General features: G+C 45.3%; 2 protein-coding genes and 2 long non-coding RNA genes across 6 annotated transcripts in view; 3 read left to right on the top strand and 1 right to left on the bottom strand.

Annotated features, from left to right (window-relative positions):
• The window catches only part of LOC144531341 (stonustoxin subunit alpha-like), a 2,657-nt gene extending 87 nt beyond the window's left edge, over positions 1-2,570 (top strand). The window contains exons 1-2 of the mRNA XM_078271425.1: positions 1-25; positions 149-2,570. The exon at positions 1-25 is cut by the window's left edge and continues 87 nt beyond it. Of these exons, the coding sequence (XP_078127551.1) occupies positions 1-25; positions 149-744 (621 nt within the window). The 3' untranslated portion in view covers positions 745-2,570. The remainder of the gene's footprint in view (positions 26-148) is intronic.
• A 7,588-nt stretch (positions 2,571-10,158) lies between these two features.
• LOC144530969 (uncharacterized) lies at positions 10,159-13,039 on the top strand. 2 transcript variants are annotated; one of them, XR_013503176.1, is made up of 3 exons: positions 10,159-11,673; positions 12,151-12,593; positions 12,659-13,039. It is a non-coding gene; the product is annotated as an uncharacterized LOC144530969 (long non-coding RNA). The 2 variants fall into 2 exon arrangements; XR_013503175.1 differs by having other exon boundaries at positions 12,151-12,626.
• Positions 13,040-16,452: 3,413 nt separating this feature from the next.
• Positions 16,453-19,121, top strand: LOC144530968 (uncharacterized). Its single transcript, XR_013503174.1, has 2 exons — positions 16,453-16,563; positions 17,738-19,121. It is a non-coding gene; the product is annotated as an uncharacterized LOC144530968 (long non-coding RNA).
• A 5,269-nt stretch (positions 19,122-24,390) lies between these two features.
• The window catches only part of wdr36 (WD repeat domain 36), a 21,948-nt gene continuing 18,838 nt past the window's right edge, over positions 24,391-27,500 (bottom strand). The window contains exons 17-22 of one of the 2 annotated variants that reach the window (XM_078271803.1): positions 27,298-27,405; positions 26,641-26,863; positions 26,223-26,342; positions 25,434-25,515; positions 24,727-24,944; positions 24,391-24,631 (exon numbers count right to left, since the gene is read on the bottom strand). In XM_078271803.1, the coding sequence (XP_078127929.1) occupies positions 24,482-24,631; positions 24,727-24,944; positions 25,434-25,515; positions 26,223-26,342; positions 26,641-26,863; positions 27,298-27,405 (901 nt within the window). In that variant the 3' untranslated portion in view covers positions 24,391-24,481. Of the gene's footprint in view, positions 24,632-24,726; positions 24,945-25,433; positions 25,516-26,222; positions 26,343-26,640; positions 26,873-27,297; positions 27,406-27,500 lie in introns of both variants that reach the window. The other variant, XM_078271801.1, reaches the window with a different exon arrangement.

Below are 27,500 nucleotides of genomic sequence, written 5' to 3'. Positions count from 1 at the left end.
TGGTTGACACCAGGTCTGAGGAAGTGTAAGTCTGTTTTTAATTTCATTCATCAAACTGTGACATCACTCATTCAACCCTCTGATGTCATCATCAAAGTGCTGATTGGTTAATAACTGCAGCTGTGTTGTGTCTCCTTCTCTCCGTCAGATTCCTGTGAACTCACAGTCGACACAAACACAGTGAACAGAAACCTCAAACTGTCTGACAACAACAGGAAGGTGACATTAGTGAAGGAGGATCAGCCATATCCTGATCATCCAGAGAGGTTTGACTCCTATCATCAGCTGCTGTGTAGAGATGGTCTGACTGGTCGCTGTTACTGGGAGGTTGAGACGAGAGGAAGGGTTGATATATCAGTGAGTTACAGAGGAATCAGGAGGAGAGGAGACAGTGTTGACTGTGTGTTTGGAGGTAATGATCAGTCCTGGAGTCTGAACTGCTATGCTGATGGTTACTCTGTCTGGCACAATAAGAGAGGAACATCCATCTCCTCCTCCTCTGTCTCTAAGAGAGTAGCATCCATCTCCTCCTCCTCTGTCTCTAACACAGTAACATCCATCTCCTCCTCCTCTGTCTCTGGTAGAGTAGCAGTGTATGTGGACGTTCCTGCTGGCTCTCTGTCCTTCTACTCAGTCTCCTCTGACTCACTGATCCTCCTCCACACCTTCAACACCACATTCACTCAGCCTCTCTATCCTGGGTTCTGGTCTCTTGGTTCCTCAGTGTCTCTGAGTCCTGTTTAACTTCTTCTTCTTCTTCTTCTTCTCTTCTTCTTCTCTTCTTCTTCTTCTTCTTCTTCTTCTTCTTCTCTTCTTTTCTTCTTCTTCTTCTCTTCTTTTTCTCTTCTTCTTCTTCTTCTTTTCTTCTTCTTCTCTTCTTCTTCTTCTCTTCTTCTTCTTCTTCTTCTTCTTCTCTTCTTCTTCTTCTTCCTCTTCTTCTTCTTCTCTTCTTCTTCTTCTTCTTCTTCTTCTTCTTCAATGATTCTGGAGTCTATCATTATTTCCCAAATACATGTATCAGGACTTCCGGGTTCAAGATGGCGCCGCTGTGTGTGTCTCTGCTTACCTGTGTTGGAATTATTGTATATTTGCCTCTTTCTACTGTTTGTCATTAGAAATGTGTCACCTCTGCTGGTGTATGACCGCCTGACTCTTTTAAGTATATATTATTCTGCGGAGAAAGTGCCGATCTACGGCTCTGACGGTCAATCTACGCCGCCGCCTTTCCTGGCGTCCATACCGGCCCATCTATGGCGTCAGCCCTGCCTGCCGCTCCGCAACAATCGCCGCAGGAGACGCGGTAAGAGAGGCGGAGTACGTGTCAGGGCTCAGATCGTACCTGGCATCATCCTCCACCGGCGATCTGGGCTATCCTTGTGTTGGGTTTTCCGCGGAGTTCATCGGCTGCAATCCGCGGCGAGTGCCCATCTCCCCGCTGCTGGAACAGGAAGCGCTCAGAGCGAGAGAGAGGCTGCATGGGAATCTCCGCCCCATCAATCGTGCTCCATTCACACATTATTTAGTTTGTAGCCCCCTGCAATGATGATGGTTACTCTGTCAGGCACAATAAGAGAGGAACATCCATCTCCTCCTCCTCTGTCTCTAAGAGAGTAGCATCCATCTCCTCCTCCTCTGTCTCTAAGAGAGTAGCATCCATCTCCTCCTCCTCTGTCTCTAAGAGAGTAGCATCCATCTCCTCCTCCTCCTCTGTCTCTGGTAGAGTAGCATCCATCTCCTCCTCCTCTGTCTCTGATAGAGTAGCATCCATCTCCTCCTCCTCTGTCTCTAAGAGAGTAGCATCCATCTCCTCCTCCTCTGTCTCTAAGAGAGGAACATCCATCTCCTCCTGCTCTGTCTCTAAGAGAAGAACATCCATCTCCTCCTCCTCCGTCTCTGGTAGAGTAGCATCCATCTCCTCCTCCTCTGTCTCTAAGAGAGTAGCATCCATCTCCTCCTCCTCTGTCTCTAAGAGAGTAGCATCCATCTCCTCCTCCTCTGTCTCTAATAGAGTAGCATCCATCTCCTCCTCCTCTGTCTCTAATAGAGTAGCATCCATCTCCTCCTCCTCTGTCTCTGGTAGAGTAGCAGTGTATGTGGACGTTCCTGCTGGCTCTCTGTCCTTCTACTCAGTCTCCTCTGACTCACTGATCCTCCTCCACACCTTCAACACCACATTCACTCAGCCTCTCTGTCCTGGGTTCAGGTTCTGGTCTCCTGGTTCCTCAGTGTCTCTGAGTCCTGTGTAGGACGGAGAGTCTCCTCCTGTTTCTCACTGCTGATCAGTTGAGTCTGTACAGGATCACACTTACAGAAATATTTCAGCTTATTGTTATGAACTAATGAATGAACTTTGTATGAAATAATTCAGAATGATTGAACAGATTCCTCGTGAACATTGTAAACTTCCTCCACTTCCAGTCCTTTAAAGATGGAAGCTGTGATCATCAAATTGTAGAAATGCGTTTTGTTGCTCTTTTTGACGTTATTGTTGCTATTTTGTGTCTAAGCATCATGGGAGTTGTAGTTGATCCTGAGCTGGTTGTGTTGGATGATAAAATAACTCAAACTCCTGTCTGATCGTTCCTCTGAGTCTCAGTACACACACACACACACACACACACACACACACACACACACACACACACACACACACACACACACACACACACACACACACACACACAGACACACACACACACACACACACAGACAGACACACACACACACACACACACACACACACACACACACACACACACACACACACACACACACACACACACACACACACACACAGACACACACACACACACACACACACACACACACACACACACACAGACACACACACACACACACACACACACACACACACACACACACACACACACACACACACACACACACACACACACACACACACACACAGAGACACACACACAGACACAGACATATTTGTAGTTTTTTTCCAAAATTTTAGTTGCAAAGGAGCAGCCAATTCTCCGACCAATCTCCTGCTCCATTGTCCCCTCACTCACGAACAAGGTATTTAAACTCCTAAGGAGTTTAAATACCTTGTTTGTTGTATTTGTTCGGACGTGCCTCCACCTAGTCCTGGGTCTCCCCCGAGGGAGGAGCAGCTCCAGTAGGGGACCCCAAACTTCCCTTTCCCGAGCCACATTAACCAGCTCCGACTGGGGGATCCCGAGGCGTTCCCAGGCCAGGTTGGAGATATAATCCCTCCACCTAGTCCTGGGTCTTACCCCGGGGCCTCCTCCCAGCTGGACGTCCCTCCACCTAGTCCTGGTCTCCCCCGAGGCCTCCTCCCAGCTGGACGTGCCTGGAACAGCTCCCTAGGGAGGTGTTCCAGGCACGAAGACCCAGGACTAGGTGGAGGGATTATATCTCTTCGCTTCACACCTCACCTAGTCCTGGGTCTTCCCCGAGGCCTCCTCCCAGCTGGACGTCCCTCCACCTAGTCCTGGGTCTTCCCCGAGGCCTCCTCCCAGCTGGACGTCCCTCCACCTAGTCCTGGGTCTCCCCCGAGGCTTCCTCCCAGCTGGACGTCCCTCCACCTAGTCCTGGGTCTTCCCCCGAGACCACCTCAGCTGGACGTCCCTCCGACGCTAGGCGCAGCGGCTCTACTCCGAGCTCCTCACGGATAACTGAGCTTCACACCTCACCTAGTCCTGGGTCTTCCCCGAGGCCTCCTCCCAGCTGGAAGTCCCTCCACCTAGTCCTGGGTCTTCCCCGAGGCCTCCTCCCAGCTGGAAGTCCCTCCACCTAGTCCTGGGTCTTCCCCGAGGCCTCCTCCCAGCTGGAAGTCCCTCCACCTAGTCCTGGGTCTCCCCCGAGGCCTCCTCCCAGCTGGAAGTCCCTCCACCTAGTCCTGGGTCTCCCCCGAGGCCTCCTCCCAGCTGTACGTGCCTGTAACACCTGCCTAGGGAGGCGCCCAGGGGGCATCCTTACCAGATGCCCGAAACCACCTCAACTGGCTCCTTTCGACGCGAAGGAGCAGCCAATTCTCCGACCAATCTCCTGCTCCGTTGTCCCCTCACTCACGAACAAGGTATTTAAACTCCTAAGGAGTTTAAATGAGTAAGGACTCATTCCCTACCTGGAGGACAGATAGTCTAGCTAGCTGTCTGGATTTACCCTGCAGAGATCTGAGGAGCAGGTAACCATAGTCCTCATAAAGAGCTTAAAATTCCAACACAAAGAAAGCGTAAGATAACGGACATCCGGTCATAAAGAGTGAAATCTGGAACTTCCAGCGGCAAGGGAGAAATCCTGGAAGTGGATATAGACTCTGAGGTGAAAATGAAATGAATAAAAAAGTGATTAATTTCTACTAAACTACTAGCTCTGCTCCTGAGCCGTTTGTTCACTTACCCCAGTAGTTCATCTCAACACAATTCTCTCTGAACAACAAGTTGTCAGGCTGGCCAGTAGCCCAACTGGAGAAAATACGGTTTGTGTCATCCGTCCAAATCCACTGCTGAAATTTCTTCTTCTACAAAGAAAAAAAGAAAAACAAATGATTGCCTGAGGGTGACTACTACTGCTGTCATTCAAATTGTGTTTTTTGTTTAATATCCAACCGGCCAATAATCATCAGATTAACTCTCCCGTCTGTCAGCTGGTGGATAGCACCAGTTGGCTGCTTCCAACTATGGAAGCTAACGGAGAAGTTAACTACACATTTAAAAAGAGAGGGCAGTTTGTATCACATAATATCATTTTGTAGGATATTATATGAATTGTTAGGCCTAAGTTTTGGTACGATGTTACACAAACCTGTTGTATGAAACTAGGGTTTGTGACTGAACAGAAACATTCACTGCTTACATAGAGTCCGATCCAGTAGTGAGCTTTTCTGGTGGTGGCTCTGTACATGGCACATTCCACTTGAGCCAGCTGCACAGTGCTGTGGATCGATACCAGATGGCCATTTGGGTACTTTCTACAGCTCATCTGAAATAAACACAGGGAAGGAGAATTAGTTTTCACTGACATTTCATCATTTGTCATATTAATTCCCTTATTTGATCTATCCTCGCTCAACCTGGAAATTAATCCGGTCCGCCATCACAAAGTAATCAGAATATACTTGTAGAATATACTATTAAACGTCACATTTTACTAAAAATTAGTTTTCTCAAATCCTCTTTCCTCACATCTTTTGCAAGTGACTGTCTGAACAGGATGAGGTCTGTACTGTCTGTAGTCTGATGTGTGTGTTTTATCACCTCTGCATCAGAATGGCCCAGATGCTGAGTATTGTAGAACGCCTTCACACAGCGGTCGTTAGTCATCTGGAACCAGCCTTCACCAATGTTCTTTTTACACGGTGTGTCCAGATATTTGGTCCTACACATTGATGCAGGATCCCCTGTTTCACAGAAAAGAAGATGCTTTGTCAGTGTTGTGTTCCTGTTGTTTGTGTAGACTGATTACTTAGTGACTGGTTGTTCTTACAGGCTGCAGAGTCCGACATGAACATCAGCACCACCAGAAGAAGGACGGCAGTAAACACAACAGGACGCATGGTTCAGGACTGTCACAGCACTCTGCAACTGGAATATAGTCTAATAACACACAGGAAATATACAAAATATGATAAACAACTCAACCAGGATAAAACTGAAGTGTTGGTTATAGCTTTGAAGACTGAGAGACACTAACTGGCCACAACATTAGTTTCACCAGGACTCACCCCACCTTAACAGACAAGAATCATCTTTGAATCAGAGCTCTACACCAAATTCTAACAAACAATAAGTGACAGATATGATTATGAAGTGAATATATTTCATGTTCTTCAGCAGTTTGTCTCTTTTTAATGTATGAACCAGGAATCCCCCTCAAGTCCTCTGAAGTCTTTTAGTTGATTCAAAGTGCAGGTGTTTTTATGCCTGATGAAGATCTGAGAGCAGCTCAAAGTGTTGAGATCTTTAAACTGAAGTTTTAAACCTCTAAAGATACTTTTCTGTCCTGTTGAAACACCGAGACAAACGGGACGCACCTCAGCTGAAGTAGTGTAGTAGTCTCGTTCCTTGTTCCTCGTGCGTCTGGATGTCAGTGTGATCTCTGCCTCAGTTAAATATCCAGAGCTGATGCCCTGAATACATGTGATCTTACTAATCAAACACAAAACAGTGTGACAAGAACCAAGTGCCAAAAAACATCAAAGAAACTTAAGTCATAAGTCAATAAGCCCGGGTCAAGGTGAGACTTAATGTTGAGACCAAACATGAGTTGTTTGTTTTTCATCAACTAAAAAAATGTATTAAACTAAAAGCCAAAAAGGTGAACGTTATAAGAGAAATGCTGCATTCATGTGGTGTCAGACACCTCAGATTTACAGGCTTGACACTTTGGTCCGCACAAGCCCTAATGATAGTTTTATATTATTATATTTCTTGATGCAGGATGCAATTGTAGTATTCTTTCATTTCTGGCGGGCAAAACTAGATGTTTAATTAACAGTAAGGAACCTTTCATAAATTCACAAATTTTATATAAACTTTTGTTCAAATATTTTTTTTATTTGGTATTGCTGTTAGTTGTTGTCCATAAAAAGTGACCCAGACTAGTTAGAAAAGTTATTTATTAACATTAGTACAGTATTTGGGGGTGCCTGGTTGGCTCGTCTGTGCAGAGGCTCAGTCCTCGACACAGCGGTTGCGGGTTCGGTTTCGATCTGCGGCCCTCTGCTGCATGTCGTCCCCCCCCTCTCTCAGTACGGTATTTAACTCTTTATAACATTGGCTGGAGCAATGCTTTAGAATTTATTAGCATTTAACCTTGATTAACAAGTCAGGGAACGTTAGGAACTGACTTGATATTCATATTAAATGCTAATAAAAAACTTGACTTACTAATGTTACTAAACTTAGGTCACTCTGAGTAGTAACAGTCTCCACATCTTCTTTGTAGCATCCATGTTTGTTGTTGTGGTTACAATCAACATTCTGATTTTCCAGCTTCAGAGCACGGGAAGAGACCGAAGTCAGAAGAACAACTTCCAGTCTCGGGAACTCGGACCATCCGAGGAGCAGAGAATTGTTGTCATGACGTGATGAAGAAATACGGTTTCCCCACAGTGAGGGGATGCAGTTTGACGATGAGTAGTGGTATGAGAATAGGCCAGAGCTTTTGTGTAGATGACGAGGTGGTGACATGTCAGGCCATGGGGGGAGCTGGTGAGGGTGATTGAACTGGGAACTGCCATGGTGGGCAGAGAAGAAGAAGATTCCTGGGAAAAAGCGTGTGGAGTAAATACAGTTTAGTTCACGGTAAACTTTGCGGAAAAACCTGTAAACAGCTGCAACTTAATTTAAGCTACAATGACTGCTTATCTGTGATAGATTTCCTAAACGCTAAAAATCCTGACGAACAGCTACGATGATGTTTATCCGTATGATTTTGAAATCTATCCGTCACCCCGTTCTAGTCCGGATTGGATGAAATGATGACAGCTGGCGCTCTTATCTGTTATACTAAACAACCTGGGTGCCAAAGAAAACTCTCTTTTCCTGTTTTGTACACAACCCAAAATTTTCCCAAAGCAAAGATAGACTTTCAGCGAATACCCTCAGTGAAGCCACGGTCAATATCTCTGTCTCACAGACTGTCTCAATATCCAATTCACCTTGTTAATAGTTGAAACTTCAACTTACCCCCGCTGGTTTGAAATTGCTTCCTTTTCGTTTGGATTTCAGAGTGGAATCAGCGAGCCCTCCGTGGTTTCTGACCCTCTGTCTCTCAAAGATGTTTTGGCGAGGTTTAGAGGCAGGTGATCATCAGATCCCTGGAGTGTACTATCATCAGTCGCCCGGGGAGTCCCGATCTGATCCCTACTTGAAATCCTGCCGACAACGCCAAGTTTGTGGTGGAAGTTTCTGTTCAGCGAGGGAGGAATTTGGGTGAAGAAGAGACTTTGTTGAAACAAAATAAAGACAGGCTGCAAACTGGATTAAAAGTTTAGGTATTCGGTGGAAGGGTTTAATTATTTTCTCGAGAGAACAATCAAACAATGACAAGAACAGCAATTCACAATGAACAGAGTTACAAAGTGACAGCCGTTCTGTGCCTCGCGTAACATATGCCCTCTCCTTATATCCCATTTTCCCAGCAGAAACACGACCATGTTTGGAAAACATTCTAATCTTGAACACTGCTGTCTAAAGCTGTCCCTGTACATCTGTCTAGTGCGTAAGAAGTCCTTCAATCTTAGGAGTCAGGAATTTATCTCGTCTACAGATTGGTTCAGGCTCCAACCTTAAGTTCGGGCAAACTGTGTGTTGTAACCATTTGCTTACAGTGGAGAATTACAGGGTCATAACATTTTCAGCTATCTTCAACACTGGAGGACTTACTTTCAGGAAATATCTTTAGGAGACACATGTTTCAGAGGCATATTTTAAGGATCTACTTATAATTAAAAATTACTCAATAGATGAACAATCATTGTTAAGAAAATCATGGTCTATGTAATTTTTCCATTACACTACATGACGTCGCTTCATAACGTCACTTCATAACGTCGCTTCACGACGTGGCTTCACGATGTGGCTTCATGACGTGGCTTCACGACGTGGCTTCACGACGTCGCTTCATGACGTTCCCCATGGCACCAGGGGAGAACGGCTGCTCTTGTGTGAAGTAAACGCAAAATATGTGACTTTTTTTGCAACGAAAATGCGGGGATTATGACATCATGCAAGCCCCGCATATTTTGCGCTGGAATCAGAAATTTACGCGGCGAAAGTGCGGCGTATTTGAAAAAATGCCCCCCCCCCTCTGTTAGTTTTTTTACTTTTCCCAAAGACGATGAATTACATAAACGGTGGGTAGGGTTGGGCATCGTTTGGATTTTAACGATTCTGATTCCAATTGCGATTCTTCCTTTCGATTCTGGTTCTTATCGATTCTCGATTCTGGTTCTTTGAGGGTGGAGTTGAAAATGGTCACATGCTTATTTCACAAATAAGAGGAAAGTTTTATTTTGATTCAATGGTGGGTTGTAGTTTTACAGCTTTCTCAATGTAAAATACAGTCACACTAGAGCGCTGCTTACTGAGCTCCAAGGCTGCAACACAACGAGAGCCTGGCCGCTACGGAAACCAGGACTTGGCATGTTAGATTTGAACCAAATCCTCTAAACGATTCCAGTAAAGAAACGATTCCACTGGAATCATAATTTTTGAAACTGAACTGAACTGATTCCTACTTGGAATCAGTTCTCGGTGCCCAACCCTAACGGTGGGTGACAATTCCACACAAAAACTGCCAAACTTCTTAAACCTATCTCCTCCCACATTTTTGGCTCTATTGACAACAAACTTCGGTAACTTCATCTCCAGACTGTTCTTCACAAAAATACTATTCAGATTTTTTATATATCAAACATTGAGCCCACAGTGCATTACACAGTTTTACTTTTAAAAGGATTTTATCTCAAAAAGGGAGTTTAAATTTTTTTTTGTGAATTGTGTTCTCATCTCTGCAGCCAATAAAAACAGAGCATCTTTAGTTTGTAATTTATTGTTCTTTGTGAAAATAAATGACACACATCTCTGTATTGTCTAAACACTTCCCGCTGCCTCAAGATAGCAATATTCCCAGAATGCACCTGAACACACCTCCCTGTAAGACCAGCAGAATGCACCTGAACACACCTCCCTGTAAGACCAGCAGAAAGCACCTGAACACACCTCCCTGTAAGACCAGCAGAATGCACCTGAACACACCTCCCTGTAAGACCAGCAGAATGCACCTGAACACACCTCCCTGTAAGACCAGCAGAATGCACCTGAACATCACATCACTTCATCACGTCACTACATCACGTCGCTTCATAACGTCACTTCATAACGTCGCTACATAATGTCACTTCATAACGTCGCTACATAACGTCACTACATGACGTCGCGACATAACGTCGCTTCATAACGCCACGACATAACGTCGCGACATAACGTCACTTCATAACGTCGCTACATAATGTCACTTCATAACGTCGCTACATAACGTCACTACATGACGTCGCTTCATAACGTCACTTCATAACGTCGCTACATAACGTCACTTCATAACGTCGCTACATAACGTCGCTACATGACGTCGATACATGACGACGCTTCATGACGTCGCTTCATGACGTCGCTACATGACGTCGCTTCATGACGTCGCTTCATGACGTCGCTACATGACGTCGCTTCATGACGTCGCTTCATGACGTCGCTACATGATGTCGCTTCATGACGTCGCTTCATGACATCGCTTCATGACCAGGACTTGGCATGTTAGATTTGAACCAAATCCTCCAAACGATTCCAGTAAAGAAACGATTCCACTGGAATCATAATTTTTGAAACTGAACTGAACTGATTCCTACTTGGAATCAGTTCTCGGTGCCCAACCCTAACGGTGGGTGACAATTCCACACAAAAACTGCCAAACTTCTTAAACCTATCTCCTCCCACATTTTTGGCTCTATTGACAACAAACTTCGGTAACTTCATCTCCAGACTGTTCTTCACAAAAATACTATTCAGATTTTTTATATATCAAACATTGAGCCCACAGTGCATTACACAGTTTTACTTTTAAAAGGATTTTATCTCAAAAAGGGAGTTTAAATTTTTTGTTTGTGAATTGTGTTCTCATCTCTGCAGCCAATAAAAACAGAGCATCTTTAGTTTGTAATTTATTGTTCTTTGTGAAAATAAATGACACACATCTCTGAATTGTCTAAACACTTCCCGCTGCCTCAAGATAGCAATATTCCCAGAATGCACCTGAACACACCTCCCTGTAAGACCAGCACGCCCAGAATGTACCTGAACACACCTTCCTGTAAGACCAGCAGAATGCACCTGAACACACCTCCCTGTAAGACCAGCAGAATGCACCTGAACACACCTCCCTGTAAGACCAGAATGTACCTGAACACATCTCTCTGTAAGACCAGCACGCCCAGAATGCACCTGAACACACCTCCCTGTAAGACCAGCAGAATGTACCTGAACACACCTCCCAATAAGACCAGAATGTACCTGAACACACCTCCCTGTAAGACCAGCAGAATGCACCTGAACACACCTCCCTGTAAGACCAGCACGCCCAGAATGCACCTGAACACACCTCCCTGTAAGACCAGCAGAATGTACCTGAACACACCTCCCAATAAGACCAGAATGTACCTGAACACACCTCCCTGTAAGACCAGCAGAATGCACCTGAACACACCTCCCTCTAAGACCAGCACGCCCAGAATGCACCTGAACACACCTCCGTTTAAGACCAGCACGCCCATGGGCCACAGATGGGCGCAGGTGCGTTTGATGTTTAAACCACGTGGGCGCTGGATGGTCTTAAAATAGCACACTTGCGTCGAGCTTTATGCAGTGCTCCGCTGGGTGCAAGATAGGACCCTTAGTGTTTATTGATCCTTTACTGACTGTTTATTGATCCTTTACTGATTTGTGATGTATAGATGCAGCAGCGGCGGACCTTGGCCAAGCTCCCACTGCAGGCCAACTTCTACCCAATGAGCACAGCTGCCTTCCTGCAGGACTCAGCGTCTCGTCTGACTCTGCTGGCAGCGCAGAGTCAGGCCGTCGCAGCGCTCAGACCATGTAACACCGCTCTGTACAGACAGACCAGGTAACGCTGCTCTGTACAGACAGACCAGGTAACGCTGCTCTGTACAGACAGACCAGGTAACGCTGCTCTGTACAGACAGACCAGGTAACGCTGCTCTGTACAGACAGACCAGGTAACGCTGCCAGACAGACCAGGTAACGCTGCTCTGTACAGACAGACCAGGTAACGCTGCTCTGTACAGACAGACCAGATAACGCTGCTCTGTATGGGTTTTATTTAACCAGGAAAAAACTCATTCAAGATGGCCATCAGAACAAGGGGAGGGGCTTATAAGAGGGGAGGGGCTTATAAGAGGGGAGGGCACTGGACCCGGGCGAGGGGCTTCGTGTAGGGGGTGTGGTGTGTGTGTGTGTGTGTGTGTGTTTGTGTGACTATATGTGTGTGTGTGTTTGTGTGACTATAAGTGTGTGTGTGTGTGTGTCTGTGTGTCCAGACTGATTTTTTTTTTACCATTTGTATATTTGTTCTGTGTAACAGGAAGTGGGAGGAGCCTCAGTAGAACACCTGTCTCTGCTCGCCCACCTGACCTCGCTCTCCCTCTGCCACCCCCCCATTACCATGGTTGCCCTGAGCAACAGCCAGCTGCCAAAGCTCCGCCCCTTCCTGCCGCTACGCTCCTCGCTGCCGTGTGATGTTCACCTGCTGAACCTCAGGACGCTGGAGGACGCTCAGGTAACACTGGAGACTACTCACACACACTGACATGTTACTCAGGTAACATCTGGAGACTACTGACACACGCTGACATGTTACTCAGGTAACATCTGGAGACTACTGACATGTTACTCACGTAACATCTGGAGACTACTGACATGTTACTCAGGTAACACTGGAGACTACTGACATGTTACTCAGGTAACACTGGAGACTACTGACATGTTACTCAGGTAACATCTGGAGACTACTGACATGTTACTCAGGTAACATCTGGAGACTACTGACATGTTACTCAGGTAACACTGGAGACTACTGACATGTTACTCAGGTAACACTGGAGACGTGATGTATGAACTGTTACTATGGCAACAAAAGGGACCAGCTGAGTCGTCAGCTGTTTTTAATGTGAGAGGTTCTGTTACTGCTGTTTGTTTCTGTTTGATACAGAGTGATGCATTGTGGGTAAAGTGATCGGCGTGTGATTGATGTTTAATGATTGTTTTGTAATCTGTTTTTGCTGTGACGAGGACAGTCTTTGGGGAAACTATGAAATCTATTTCGGGTATTTTTTTGAACTTTTTAGAAATTCTATATTTTATATTTGCTCCTTTAAGTTTACTGCTGAGAGTTCTATGAAGTATTTAATAATGTCTTTCTCTGTTTATTTCGGGGAAAATGGTTTTAATACCAAATAAATTGTTTAATTTCCCTTTTTGTTCTCTCAAAGTTTAGATATTTTAAACAACATGTGACATCACTGGAAATTTCTCAGAAACCGTAAAAGATTGATTTATTTCAACGTGTTTTTTGTGCGTCTGGACCGCGGCGACGGTTGAACATCGTGGAGACGGAGGACAAGCGTCAGAGATAAGACAATCAGAAACCTTTTTGCTGTTTGTTGTGTGCGCGGCGACCGAGGCGTGACGACGGGAGAACGGAAAGCTTTCTCACAACAGAAAAGATCCAGAAGGTGTCAGAGGCCGGCGCTGGCTTCCTTCTCGCCTGTTATCCTGGAAGTCAACGCTCCTCTGAACCTCCTGGTTTCCCCCAACCTCTTCCTCCCCGCCACCCTCGCCGCTCAGGGCGGTTTCAGCCTCGCCCTCTCCCTCGCCACTCAGGGCGGTTTCAGCCTCTCCCTCGCCACTCAGGGCGGTTTCAGCCTCTCCCTCTCCCTCGCCACTCAGGGCGGTTTCAGCCTCGCCCTCTCCCTCTCCCTCGCCACTCAGGGCGGTTTCAGCCTCGCCCTCTCCCTCTCCCTCGCCACTCAGGGCGGTTTCAGCCTCGCCCTCTCCCTCGCCACTCAGGGCGGTTTCAGCCTCTCCCTCTCCCTCGCCACTCAGGGCGGTTTCAGCCTCTCCCTAGCCACTCGGGGCGGTTTCAGCCTCACCCTCTCCCTCGCCACTCAGGGAAGTTTGGGGTCCCCTGCTGGAGCTGCTACCCCCGCGACCTGACCCCGGATAAGCGGACGAAGATGGATGGATGGAACTCAGGTGGACGGCTGCTGATCAGACAGACTGAGAGAGGACGTGTGGAGGTGAAGACTGAGAGAGGACGTGTGGAGGTGAAGACTGAGAGGACGTGTGGAGGTGAAGACTGAGAGAGGACGTGTGGAGGTGAAGACTGAGAGAGGACGTGTGGAGGTGAAGACTGAGAGAGGACGTGTGGAGGTGAAGACTGAGAGGACGTGTGGTGGTGAAGACTGAGAGAGGACGTGTGGAGGTGAAGACTGAGAGGACGTGTGGAGGTGAAGACTGAGAGAGGACGTGTGGAGGTGAAGACTGAGAGAGGACGTGTGGAGGTGAAGACTGAGAGGACGTGTGGAGGTGAAGACTGAGAGAGGACGTGTGGAGGTGAAGACTGAGAGGACGTGTGGAGGTGAAGACTGAGAGAGGACGTGTGGAGGTGAAGACTGAGAGGACGTGTGGAGGTGAAGACTGAGAGAGGACGTGTGGAGGTGAAGACTGAGAGGACGTGTGGAGGTGAAGACTGAGAGAGGACGTGTGGAGGTGAAGACTGAGAGGACGTGTGGAGGTGAAGACTGAGAGAGGACGTGTGGAGGTGAAGACTGAGAGAGGACGTGTGGAGGTGAAGACTGAGAGAGGACGTGTGGAGGTGAAGACAGAGAGGACGTGTGGAGGTGAAGACTGAGAGGACGTGTGGAGGTGAAGACTGAGAGGACGTGTGGAGGTGAAGACTGAGAGGACGTGTGGAGGTGAAGACTGAGAGGACGTGTGGAGGTGAAGACTGAGAGGACGTGTGGAGGTGAAGACTGAGAGAGGACGTGTGGAGGTGAAGACAGAGAGGACGTGTGGAGGTGAAGACTGAGAGAGGACGTGTGGAGGTGAAGACTGAGAGAGGACGTGTGGAGGTGAAGACTGAGAGAGGACGTGTGGAGGTGAAGACTGAGAGGACGTGTGGAGGTGAAGACTGAGAGAGGACGTGTGGAGGTGAAGACTGAGAGGGACGTGTGGATTGATTGATTGATTGATAGATTGATTGATATATAGATAGATTGATTGATTGATTGATTGATTGATAGATTGATTGATTGATTGATTGATTGATTGATAGCTGTCCTCCAGGGTGAACAGAACTGCGTCCATGGCAACAGTGTGTTACTTAGCAACGGTCAGTTCTGAAGAAATAACCGAGCCATGTAATAATGCTGTGTTTTCCAATCCACCTTATAGCTACATATAGGCCTATCTATCTATGTGACTCCACATCACATGCTGGTCCATTTCCTTTAATCTAGGCTCCCTCATCTGTCCATTCTCTGCAGGTGTGGTCTGGCGAGGACGCCTCGTCTTTGCTAACCCGTCCCTCTCTCCCCTCTAACGTGATTTCTGTTTTAATTTCATTTCCTTTAATATGCCTGTTCAGTTACCTGCTTTCTTCACCTGTCTACCATGTGAGTTGCAGAGGGGACATACTAAATGTCAGGCAGTGTTTTCACCTGATATAATGTGTACCCCCTCCCCTAACATGTAAAGGGTCTATCCTGCAACCTTATGTTTTCCAGGTCACGCTGAACAACCTGAGATAATATGGACATGTCTACTCTTTTCTGGGAAAAGATACAGAGGACACGACATCCTCACGCTTGCCTGCGTTTCTAAGAGTAGAAACTTCCCGGCTCAATCGTTCCTTCCTGCCGAGAAGCGGCGAGGCATCCATGTTGCCAAAACCAGCAGGTGGAAGTTCATCCAGGAAGTGTGGGACAAACCTGGGAATGTCTTCACCGCGCTCATTGACCAATTTCAAGCAGTGCTTGATGTTGTTAACGTCCTTCTGAGCACCTTCATGCTTGACATTGTGTTGCCTTGTCGGGCACAGTTCAAACTGTCATGTCCATGTCCATGTCCATGTCTGTCCAGTCCATGTCCATGTCTGTCCAGTCCATGTCCATGTCTGTCCATGTCTGTCCAGTCCATGTCCATGTCTGTCCAGTCCATGTCCATGTCCAGTCCATGTCCATGTCCATGTCTGTCCATGTCCAGTCAGAGGAGAAGATGTTTGAGACAACAAAATAATCATCCTGTGGTACTGGTTTCATTTTACCTTGACTTCAGAAGGTGTGTGTGTGTGTGTCTCTGTGTGTGTGTGTGTGTGTGTGTGTGTGTGTGTGTGTGTGTGTGTGTGTGTGTGTGTGTGTGTGTGTGTGTCTGTGTGTGTGTGTGTGTGTGTGTCTGTGTGTGTGTGTGTGTGTGTGTGTGTGTGTGTGTGTGTGTGTTGAAACAGCAGCAGCTTCAGTGACTTTAGAGTGAAAAGACGTTACAGCCTCCATTTATTTTATGATGCATATTGGTTGGCAGGACGGTCTTTCGCTGCCCATCGTGAAAAGGGCCTATTCCATCCAATGATAGTAAAGGCTGTGATATATATCGTGGGCACCATAACTTAAGTCATTGTTTATAAGTAGAATGAAACTGTTTGGGATTGCACGAGTTAAAGAATTAATTTCTCTGAAACGAAGTTAAACTAATAAATCTGTCAACATGTTTTAATGTGTGAATATGTTTGGTGGAGCTCTGCTTGTAGTTCCTGCTGATGTCCACCAGAGGACGCCATGACGTCACCACCAGCTCAGAGAGGAACACAAACTGGGGACTTTAGGTTAGTTTGGTGCTGCCCCTCTCTGGGCGTTTCTTCTTGTTTCCTGTTTAAAGTTTACTTTCACTTCCCACAGTTTGTGTCGCAGCTTTTTCTCTTCGTGTGAAGCTCCAGCTGAAGGTAATTCAATGTAACGTTTAAATATATATATAAAATATACTTTATTTTAAACTAACATCATCTGGCACCGTTTAAATTCCGTTTTGTTTCAGAGAAAGTTGAACATAATGAAAGTGTTTGAACTCATTTCTAAAGGCGGTAAAACACAAGTTTCTTTTTGTTGTCTTTGTGTGTGTGTGTGTGTGTGTGTGTAACTGTAAGTTGCTGTTTGATACGTTAACAACACGTTAGTCTTTGGTCTCTTCAGGGTTAGTTTCTGGCTCTGTGATGTTAAATATAATGTTTCTACTTCACTTCTTATTTCCTGAGAAAGTTTGGACGACTCTTGTGTTGAAGATAAATCTCCATGTTGTAACATGAACTACTACAGAGGAGGTTTGAAATACTTTGCCAGGTGTTCATACGTCTGTTTGTCCCAACCGTGAGGCTGCAGTCAGGAAACTTTACAGCTGTGTAGCTGAGGTCTAAATGAAGGCCGAGTTTGAAGATGGGGGGGGTCCGGGCAAGGGGGGAGGAAGTAGGAGGGGCCAACTTTAAGCCCCTGGCCTGATTTGGCCGGTGTGATCCATCATAAGATGGCCTCTTGTTATTTCCTTTCTCCTGCTGTCAGAAAACACACCGTCGTCTCCACCAGCGTAAAGTCAGACACAACAGGACTCTACTGTTTCCTCCTGGACCTTTCAGAATAAAATGTAGTGACCTAAATGCCTCTGTTACTGTTGTAGTGATGTGTGGAGGAGTTGTGTTTGAACTCATTTCTAAAGGCAGTAAAACACAAGTTTCTTTTTATTGTCTTTGTGTGTGTGTGTGTGTGTGTGTGTGTGTGTGTGTGTACCTGAGAGGAGCTGGAGGACACACCTGTGTGTGTGTGTGTGTGTGTGTGTGTGTGTGTGTGTGTGTGTGTCTGTGTGTGTGTGTGTGTGTGTGTGTGTCTGTGTGTGTGTGTCTCTGTGTGTGTGTGTGTGTGTGTGTGTGTGTGTGTGTGTGTGTGTGTGTGTGTGTGTGTGTGTGTCTCTGTGTGTGTGTGTGTCTCTGTGTGTGTGTGTGTGTGTGTGCTCTGTGTGTGTGTCTGTGTGTGTCTCTGTGTGTGTGTGTGTGTGTGTGTGTGTGTGTGTGTGTGTGTGTGTGTGTGTGTGTTTATTCTGATGATGTGTGTCTCTTCCTGTCTCCACAGAACCTTTCTGATCACATCAGATCCCAGTTTGATTTAAAGTCAGCTTCTTCATCACTCTGAAGAGGAGATCTCAACTCTCCAGGAGGACCAGGACACCTGGAGATGGATTTGGTTCCAAGAAGAAGATTGAGCGGCGACCTCTCTCCTGATCTGTCTGAATTAATGAACACAATTGAAGTCAGAAAGGTGCAGGAGAGAACAGATGAAGTCAGAAGAGCAAGATATGTTGCTGGAGGAGTAGGAGCAGTAGCTGGAGGAGCAGGAGCAGCAGTAGCACTAGTAATCCAGGTCCTTGCAGCTCTGTTCACTGGGTGGGTTAGTTTAGCAGTAGGAGCGATAGCAGTAGTAGCAGGAGGAGCTGCAGGAAGAGTTGTAGCAGGAGCACTAGCAGCAGAAGAATCAGTAGTAGGAGGAGCAGTAGCAGGAGGAGTAGGAGCAATAGTAGGACTAGGACTCCTGGTCCTTGCAACTCCGTTCACTGGGGGGGGTAATTTAGCAGCAGGAGGAGCGTTAGTAGTAGCAGTAGGAGCAGTAGCAGGAATGTTAGCAGTAGCAGGAATGTTAGCATAGCAGGAATGTTAGCAGTAGTAGGAGGAGGAGCTGTGGTTGTAAATGCTTGAAGAAGATGAAGGAAGAACTCAAAGACTCCACACAACATTGAACACACACGCTGCAGTGTGAAGAAAGGGATTGTTTAATTATGGTATTATAATTATTTCCACTAAATCTGCAGTTTTTTGACACATTTAAAATTTTGGACCCAGATGATCGTCTGATCCTGTTAATCTGAAGAAAGTCCTCCGTGTTATTAATATGATATCTACTTTCTCTGAACATGCTGCTGCTTATAAATCTGTCTGAAACATAAAGTGATGCCAGCTGAGAATAGATGATCCGTGTAGTAACGTAGCAGCGCCACAAGATGGCAGCAGCTGCAGCTGATGCACCGAGGGGGGGGCCTGCACATGTTTCACAATAAAAGCCTGGATAGAAACTAAAGGATTCTGTCCAGAGGGCTTTTACTTTGAAACAGGAAGTGTTGAGTTTGTACTAACAGCATCATGCAGAAACATTTTCTTTCTTTGTTCTGATTTATTAGAATGAGATGGTGTTTATATACGCTGGATATTTTTGTATGTTTATCTCTTTTTTCTTGTTAATTGAGAAAATAGTTTACAGTATGAATTCATAAAACATTTTTATCATAGTGATGAGATGACATCAAAACATTGTTTAAAAAACTCTCCAAAATGAAACCAGAAATCCAGTTTAGGATCAGTTTCAACATTCAGCATTTACACACAATATCTGCAGAAAAAGTCCTGTTGATGTTTAGTTGTACGTTGTGTCGAGGTATCTAATAAACTAAATCTCTTTCTGATGATGTGTGACTCCATTAATGTGTTTCTGTAGAGTCTGGTCCTGGAGTAGGACTTTATATTCATGTAGTCTGGTCCTGGAGTTGGACTTTATATTCATGTAGTCTGGTCCTGTAGTTGGACTTTATATTCATGTAGTCTGGTCCTGGAGTAGGACTTTATATTCATGTAGTCTGGTCCTGTAGTTGGACTTTATATTCATGTAGTCTGGTCCTGTAGTTGGACTTTATATTCATGTAGTCTGGTCCTGGAGTTGGACTTTATATTCATGTAGTCTGGTCCTGGAGTTGGACTTTATATTCATGTAGTCTGGTCCTGTAGTTGGACTTTATATTCATGTAGTCTGGTCCTGGAGTTGGACTTTATATTCATGTAGTCTGGTCCTGTAGTTGGACTTTATATTCATGTAGAGTCTGGTCCTATAGTTGGACTTTATATTCATGTAGTCTGGTCCTGGAGTTGGACTTTATATTCATGTAGTCTGGTCCTGGAGTTGGACTTTATATTCATGTAGAGTCTGGTCCTGGAGTTGGACTTTATATTCATGTAGTCTGGTCCTGTAGTTGGACTTTATATTCATGTAGTCTGGTCCTGGAGTTGTACTTTATATTCATGTAGTCTGGTCCTGTAGTTGGACTTTATATTCATGTAGTCTGGTCCTGGAGTTGGACTTTATATTCATGTAGTCTGGTCCTGGAGTTGGACTTTATATTCATGTAGAGTCTGGTCCTGGAGTTGGACTTTATATTCATGTAGAGTCTGGTCCTGGAGTTGGACTTTATATTCATGTAGTCTGGTCCTGGAGTTGGACTTTATATTCATGTAGAGTCTGGTCCTGGAGTTGGACTTTATATTTATGTAGAGTCTGGTCCTGGAGTTGGACTTTATATTCATGTAGAGTCTGGTCCTGGAGTTAGACTTTATATTAATGTAGTCTGGTCCTGGAGTTGGACTTTATATTCATGTAGTCTGGTCCTGTAGTTGGACTTTATATTCATGTAGTCTGGTCCTGTAGGTAGACTTTATATTCATGTAGAGTCTGGTCCTGGAGTTGGACTTTATATTCATGTAGTCTGGTCCTGGAGTTGGACTTTATATTCATGTAGTCTGGTCCTGTAGTTGGACTTTATATTCATGTAGTCTGGTCCTGTAGTTGGACTTTATATTCATGTAGTCTGGTCCTGGAGTTGGACTTTATATTCATGTAGAGTCTGGTCCTGTAGTTAGACTTTATATTCATGTAGTCTGGTCCTGTAGTTGGACTTTATATTCATGTAGTCTGGTCCTGGAGTTGGACTTTATATTCATGTAGTCTGGTCCTGGAGTTGGACTTTATATTCATGTAGTCTGGTCCTGTAGTTGGACTTTATATTCATGTAGTCTGGTCCTGGAGTTGGACTTTATATTCATGTAGAGTCTGATCCTGTAGTTGGACTTTACATTCCTGTAGAGTCTGGTCCTGGAGTTGGACTTTATATTCATGTAGTCTGGTCCTGGAGTTGGACTTTATATTCATGTAGTCTGGTCCTGGAGTTGGACTTTATATTCATGTAGTCTGGTCCTGTAGTTGGACTTTATATTCATGTAGAGTCTGGTCCTGTAGTTAGACTTTATATTCATGTAGAGTCTGGTCCTGGAGTTGGACTTTATATTCATGTAGTCTGAAGTCTGTAAATGAAAATAATGTACACCTCTGTGTGTGTGTGTGTGTGTGTGTGTGTGTGTGTGTGTGTGTGTGTGTGTGTGTGTGTGTGTGTGTGTGTGTGTGTGTGTGTGTGTGTGTGTGTGTGTGTGTGTGTGTGTGTGTGTGTTTATTCTGATGATGTGTGTCTCTTCCTGTCTCCACAGAACCTTTCTGATCACATCAGATCCCAGTTTGATTTAAAGTCAGCTTCTTCATCACTCTGAAGAGGAGATCTCAACTCTCCAGGAGGACCAGGAGACCTGGAGATGGGGGGTTCAGGGTCAACAGTAAATGAATGAAGAGGAGATCTCAACTCTCCAGGAGGACCAGGAGACCTGGAGATGGGGGGTTCAGGGTCAACAGTAAATGAATGAAGAGGAGATCTCAACTCTCCAGGAGGACCAGGAGACCTGGAGATGGGGGGTTCAGGGTCAACACCAAGAAGAAGCAGAGACTTCTATCATGATCTGTCTGAATTAATGAACAAACTTAAAAATCATTCAGCTTCATTCATCAGAGAGTTTGACAACAATGAAGACAGGATGAGACAGATTGTTAGAGAGTTTAGGGAGATCGCTGCTAATGTCAGAACGATGCAGAGAGATAATATATATGGAGTCATTATTACAGTATCAGCGTGTGGACTGCGGGGGGGCACTTTAGCAATAACAGGACTAGGAGGAACTCTTATTGGTGCATCATTTAAAAGAAAGTCAGACAAACAGAAAGTGTAGACAAAGTAGAAAAACTGAGGAAAGAGATCATGGAGATTGTTGAACGGCTGAAGAACGAGCTGGAAGAAATAAAGAGGACGTGTGAGGAGTTGGAGCAAAGATCAGCTGAACTTCAGGCTAGAAAGACTCTGACAGACGTGGAGGAGTTACAGAGGATTATTAGACGAGTTTCTGAAGATAAAAGAGAGATCCCCCATTTGGCTGATCTGTGTAGCAGGGTGGTTGATGACTGTGAAAAGATGAAGGAAGAACTCAAAGACGTCACAGAATAGCTACACAGAGGGAATTCAACTCACTGACTATTTCACTGAAATGAAACTCAATAAATAGTTTACAGGAGCTTAGTGTTAGCTTTCCCTGCTTCAGCTGCTTCAGGGGGAGACAGGGCTGGAGTCTCCAGAGCCCCCCCCCCAACGATCGCTTCCACTGCCAGGGCTGCAACTGAAATAATGGCCTAAAGCAACGACAGCTTATGGAAAGGACACGTGTAACTATGGTCAGATCTTGGTCCTGACTGATGGGGGGGTGATATTGATAAGCGTTTTGATTTATGTATAACAGCGTGGGCTATTATTTTGCCATCTTTCCTTCCTGTTTTAGGAAGCAGTGACTGTATGCTCTTCTTAAATAAAATATGCAGCTCTGGTAGATGTTTGAGATTGGTCGTGCTGTGCTAACACCGCCTCTTCCCTCATAAATAAAATGTTTCTGAGCTATATCAAAGTATAAATGTTGTTTGCTTTCAGTGAAGAAAAACAAGAAGATTTATTTTAGTTTTTTGGGTCAAAATGAACTATAAAGTTAACACCTGTAACATCTGTAACATCTAAACTACTAATAATAAGGTTGATAATATAATCCTGATTTGTTTGAACAGAAACTAAACAATATGTGTTCAATACAAACAAAAGTAGTATTCACTTCCTGTACTCAAGTAGAAGTACAGATACTTGTGTTGAAAAATAGTCTGATAAAAGTAGAAATACTCTTTACTCAAGTAAAAGTAACAAAGTCCATGTGGAAATATGCTGGCTCTATACACGCTAAAAGTCCTGATTATTTACATGGAGTCTGGTGGAGATATGCTGGCTCTATACACGCTAAAAGTCCTGATTATTTACATGGAGTCTGGTGGAAATATGCTGGCTCTATACACGCTAAAAGTCCTGATTATTTACATGGAGTCTGGTGGAGATATGCTGGCTCTATACACGCTAAAAGTCCTGATTATTTACATGGAGTCTGGTGGAGATATGCTGGCTCTATACACGCTAAAAGTCCTGATTATTTACATGGAGTCTGGTGGAAATATGCTGGCTCTATACACGCTAAAAGTCCTGATTATTTACATGGAGTCTGGTGAAATATGCTGGCTCTATACACGCTAAAAGTCCTGATTATTTACATGGAGTCTGGTGAAATATGCTGGCTCTATACACGCTAAAAGTCCTGATTATTTACATGGAGTCTGGTGGAGATATGCTGGCTCTATACACGCTAAAAGTCCTGATTATTTACATGGAGTCTGGTGGAAATATGCTGGCTCTATACACGCTAAAAGTCCTGATTATTTACATGGAGTCTGGTGGAGATATGCTGGCTCTATACACGCTAAAAGTCCTGATTATTTACATGGAGTCTGGTGGAGATATGCTGGCTCTATACACGCTAAAAGTCCTGATTATTTAATATCACCAGTACACGCTGATTTGTTTTTTCAAGAAAAATAAATGTTGCTAAACGGTGTGGACCTGTCTCTGAAATCCATCCGGTGAGATGACGTTGCTCTAATGAACCCAGGAAATGTTCAGTTCACTGTGAAGATAATGTCTGCCAGTCTAGTAAAGAAAGATCAGCAGCGCCGACGGTTAGACCAGCACATGAAAACATTCTCCATACCTGCAGGCACCCGTATGTGAGACGCTGAGACCTTAGACCTGAGACCCTGAGACCTGAGACCCTGAGACCTGAGACTTGAGACCTGAGACCCTGAGACCCTGAGACCTGAGACCCTGAGACCTGAGACCCTGAGACCTGAGACCCTGAGACCTGAGACCCTGAGACCTGAGACCTGAGACCTGAGACCTGAGACCTGAGACCCTGAGACCTGAGACCTGAGACCCTGAGACCTGAGACCCTGAGACCTGAGACACTGAGAAGTGGAGAGAAGTTATCATCACACAAAGTAAACAAACACACACTGTTCTGGTCGACTCGTTTATTTATTTATTCCTGTTTGTTACAACAAAACACAAATGTTTCATCACCATGGAAACAACATCTTAAAAATCAGAAATCTCTCAATACGTAAATATTCTTCTTTCAAAACTCCAGGAGACAAAATATCTCCTTTTACACGATGTCTGTCTCTGTGTGTGTGTGTGTCTGTGTGTGTGTGTGTCTCTGTGTGTGTGTGTGTGTGTGTGTGTGTGTGTCTGTGTGTGTGTGTGTCTGTGTGTGTGTGTCTGTGTGTGTGTGTGTCTGTGTGTGTCTCTGTGTCTCTGTGTGTCTGTGTGTGTGTGTGTGTGTGTGTGTCTCTGTGTGTGTGTCTGTCTGTGTGTGTGTGTGTGTGTGTCTCTGTGTGTGTCTCTGTGTGTGTGTCTCTGTGTCTGTGTGTGTCTGTGTGTGTCTGTGTCTGTGTCTGTGTGTGTGTGTCTGTGTGTGTCTGTGTGTGTGTCTGTGTGTGTGTGTGTGTGTGTGTCTGTGTGTGTCTAGTGTGTGTCTGTGTGTGTCTGTGTGTGTGTCTGTGTGTGTCTGTGTGTCTGTGTGTGTCTGTGTGTGTCTGTGTGTGTGTGTGTCTGTGTGTGTGTGTCTCTGTGTCTGTGTCTGTGTGTGTGTCTGTCTGTGTGTGTGTCTCTGTGTGTCTGTGTCTGTGTGTGTCTCTGTGTGTGTCTCTGTGTGTGTGTCTGTGTGTGTGTGTGTGTCTGTGTGTGTGTTTGTGTGTGTGTCACAGCAGAGCGCTCTTGGTGTACGTCAGCAGACACAATGATTGGTCGAATGAAGCCCGTAGCTCCGCCCATCCTGCCTCCAGCCGGGAGGAGAGGCGGAGCAACGCTGCCATGGCAACAGGGTCTTGCGACAGCGAGCGCAGATGGAGCTGAAAAAAAAAATACAGACAGGAAACTGAGTAAAGATTTTCACAATAAAAGACTGTGTGAAAGCTAACGGCTCGCTGCATTCTGATTGGCTGACCTTGAGGAAAAGCGCCAGGTAAGCGTGTGCCAGGTCAAAGTCCCGCCCACTGGCCAACATGCTGTCAATCATCTGGATGAAGGCGAGCAGGAGGCTGCTGGCTCCGCCCCCCTCTGATGTCAGACTGCTGGCTCCGCCCCCCTCTGATGTCAGACAGCTGAGCTCCACAGAGAGCGCCGCCGGCCCACAATCCTTCAGGAGACGCAGCGGCTGCTCAACTACAGAGAGACAGACAGGCAGACAGAGAGAGACAGACAGACAGACAGACAGGCAGACAGGCAGACAGGCAGACAGAGAGAGAGAGAGACAGACAGGCAGACAGAGAGACAGACAGAGAGAGAGAAAGAGAGAGACAGACAGACAGGCAGACACAGAGAGAGGGAGGGAGAGAGAGAGAGAGAGAGAGAGACAGGCAGACACAGAGAGGGAGGGAGAGAGAGAGGGAGAGAGAGGGAGGGGCAGACACAGAGAGGGAGGGAGAGAGAGAGAGAGAGAGACAGACAGGCAGACACAGAGAGAGAGAGAGAGAGAGACAGACAGACAGGCAGACACAGAGAGAGAGAGACAGGCACACAGAGAGACAGACAGACCGACAGACAGACAGAGAGTTAGTAAAACATCTTATACCTCAGGATATTTTATAAAAATACAACAATTAAAACAAAATGAAGATGAGTTAATGATGAACGAGAGAGAAGTGGCCTCACATGATCCGGTCTGCAGCGCTGACTCCAGATCAGAGCTGAACTCTGACCTCTGAGACAACGATCCCCAACGCAGCAGCTTGGACTGGAACAACATCATCCATTATTATTATTAATATTACACATTACTGACAACATTATGGAATGGATCCCTACAGAGATAGACCTTTTAGTTAAAGAGTAAGATCCTTTTAGTTTAACATGAAACAGCCCCGAAATCACCATCACCAAACCCACCAGACTCCATGTAAATAATCAGGACTTTTAGCGTGTATAGAGCCAGCATATCTCCACATGTAAATGGGTGAATTAAGGGTTTATTTCAACCAAACCAGAGTGGTGATTGTTGGAACAGTGGAAAGATGAACCAAGACAGCTTTTGGTAGTTTGATTTAGTTTCTGTCCACTTTGAATGAAGTGTGTTTTACGATGATAAAATCACTGATTATTTACATGGAGTCTGGTGGAGATATGCTGGCTCTATACATGCTAAAAGTCCTGATTATTTACATGGAGTCTGGTGGAAATATGCTGGCTCTATACATGCTAAAAGTCCTGATTACTTACATGTAGTCTGGTGGAGATATGCTGGCTCTATACACGCTAAAAGTCCTGATTATTTACATGGAGTCTGGTGGAGATATGCTGGCTCTATACACGCTAAAAGTCCTGATTATTTACATGGAGTCTGGTGGGTTTGGTGATGGGGATTTCGGGGCTGTTTCTGGTTAAAATGTAAAAGTCTGAAATAAAAGCTCTGCGTGGAAGAAGCAGTAGAAGAAGAAGCTGTACCTGTGTTTCCTGTTCGGATGGCGTGGGCTCGGCGAATCTCGGCGTGAGACCAGGAAGTGTTGGCAGGAAGAACGGAGCAGCAGCCGGAGCAGCAGGGGGAGCTACAGGTTTATTCCTCCTCTACACACACACACACACACACACACACACACACACACACACACACACACACACACACACACACACACACACACACACACACACACACACACACACACACACACACACACACACACACACACACACACACACACACACACACACACACACACACAGAGACACACACACACACACACACACACAGAGACACACACAGACACACACACACGTTTAAATTTCTAAATTATAAATCATATATACAGATGATGTCGTGATGATGTCAGTGATGATGTCGTGATGATGTCAGTGATGAGGTCACCTTGATGACGTCCAGGTGCAGCAGACTCTTCCAGCGAGACTCCGGCAGCAGCGACAGCGTCACAAGCTCCGCCCCCAGCTGCTCCGCCGACTCGTACGCATCATCAACCTCCTCTGATGTCACTTCCTGCTCCGACTCGTCCGCCGTGACGCCCGGCAGCGTCTCCTCGGTCGGTTGGTGGTCAGCTGGGAGGGGGCGGAGCCCCACAGGTCCACACAGGCTCCTATTGGTCCTGAGGGAGGAGAGCTGCACTGTGATTGGCTGATCAGTGATTACAGATATTACCCATTCATAAAGAACGTAAACATGTAAATATAGATTTCCTCTGTTCATTACAAGAATATATTTAGAAACAATAAATAATAATAATAATATTTACACTGTAAAATAGGAAATTACAGTTTAACTTACATTTTTGAAAAACAAAAACAAATAAAAACCAAAAGTAAAAAGTTTCATTTTACCTAAAATGTTAAAAATTAAAATACTGAAAATTGTGATGTGACATATATTTATATTAAAAATATAAAATATAAAAATCTATTTAATTTAAAGGATTAAAAATATTTTTAATAATCAAAAATGTTTTTTTAACAAATTAAACCTTTTTTAAACATTATTGTTATTATAATTAGCTGCACTGTGATTGGTCCAGACCAGAGGTACACGCCCAGACTGTCCACGTGAGCCGTCGCCAGGAAGTCTCCGGTCGGGGACAGGGACACGCCCACCGGCGCCATGGCAACCAGGAAACAGTCCACCAGACTGAAGAAGAAGAAATATTATTTAAGTGTACACACACACACACACACACACAATTTATTCACACACACACACACACATTTATACACACACACACA

Source organism: Sander vitreus, chromosome 16 (assembly GCF_031162955.1).
Source record: "Sander vitreus isolate 19-12246 chromosome 16, sanVit1, whole genome shotgun sequence".
Taxonomy (NCBI): Eukaryota; Metazoa; Chordata; class Actinopteri; order Perciformes; family Percidae; genus Sander; species Sander vitreus.
This window is presented reverse-complemented; position numbering and strand designations above follow the sequence as displayed.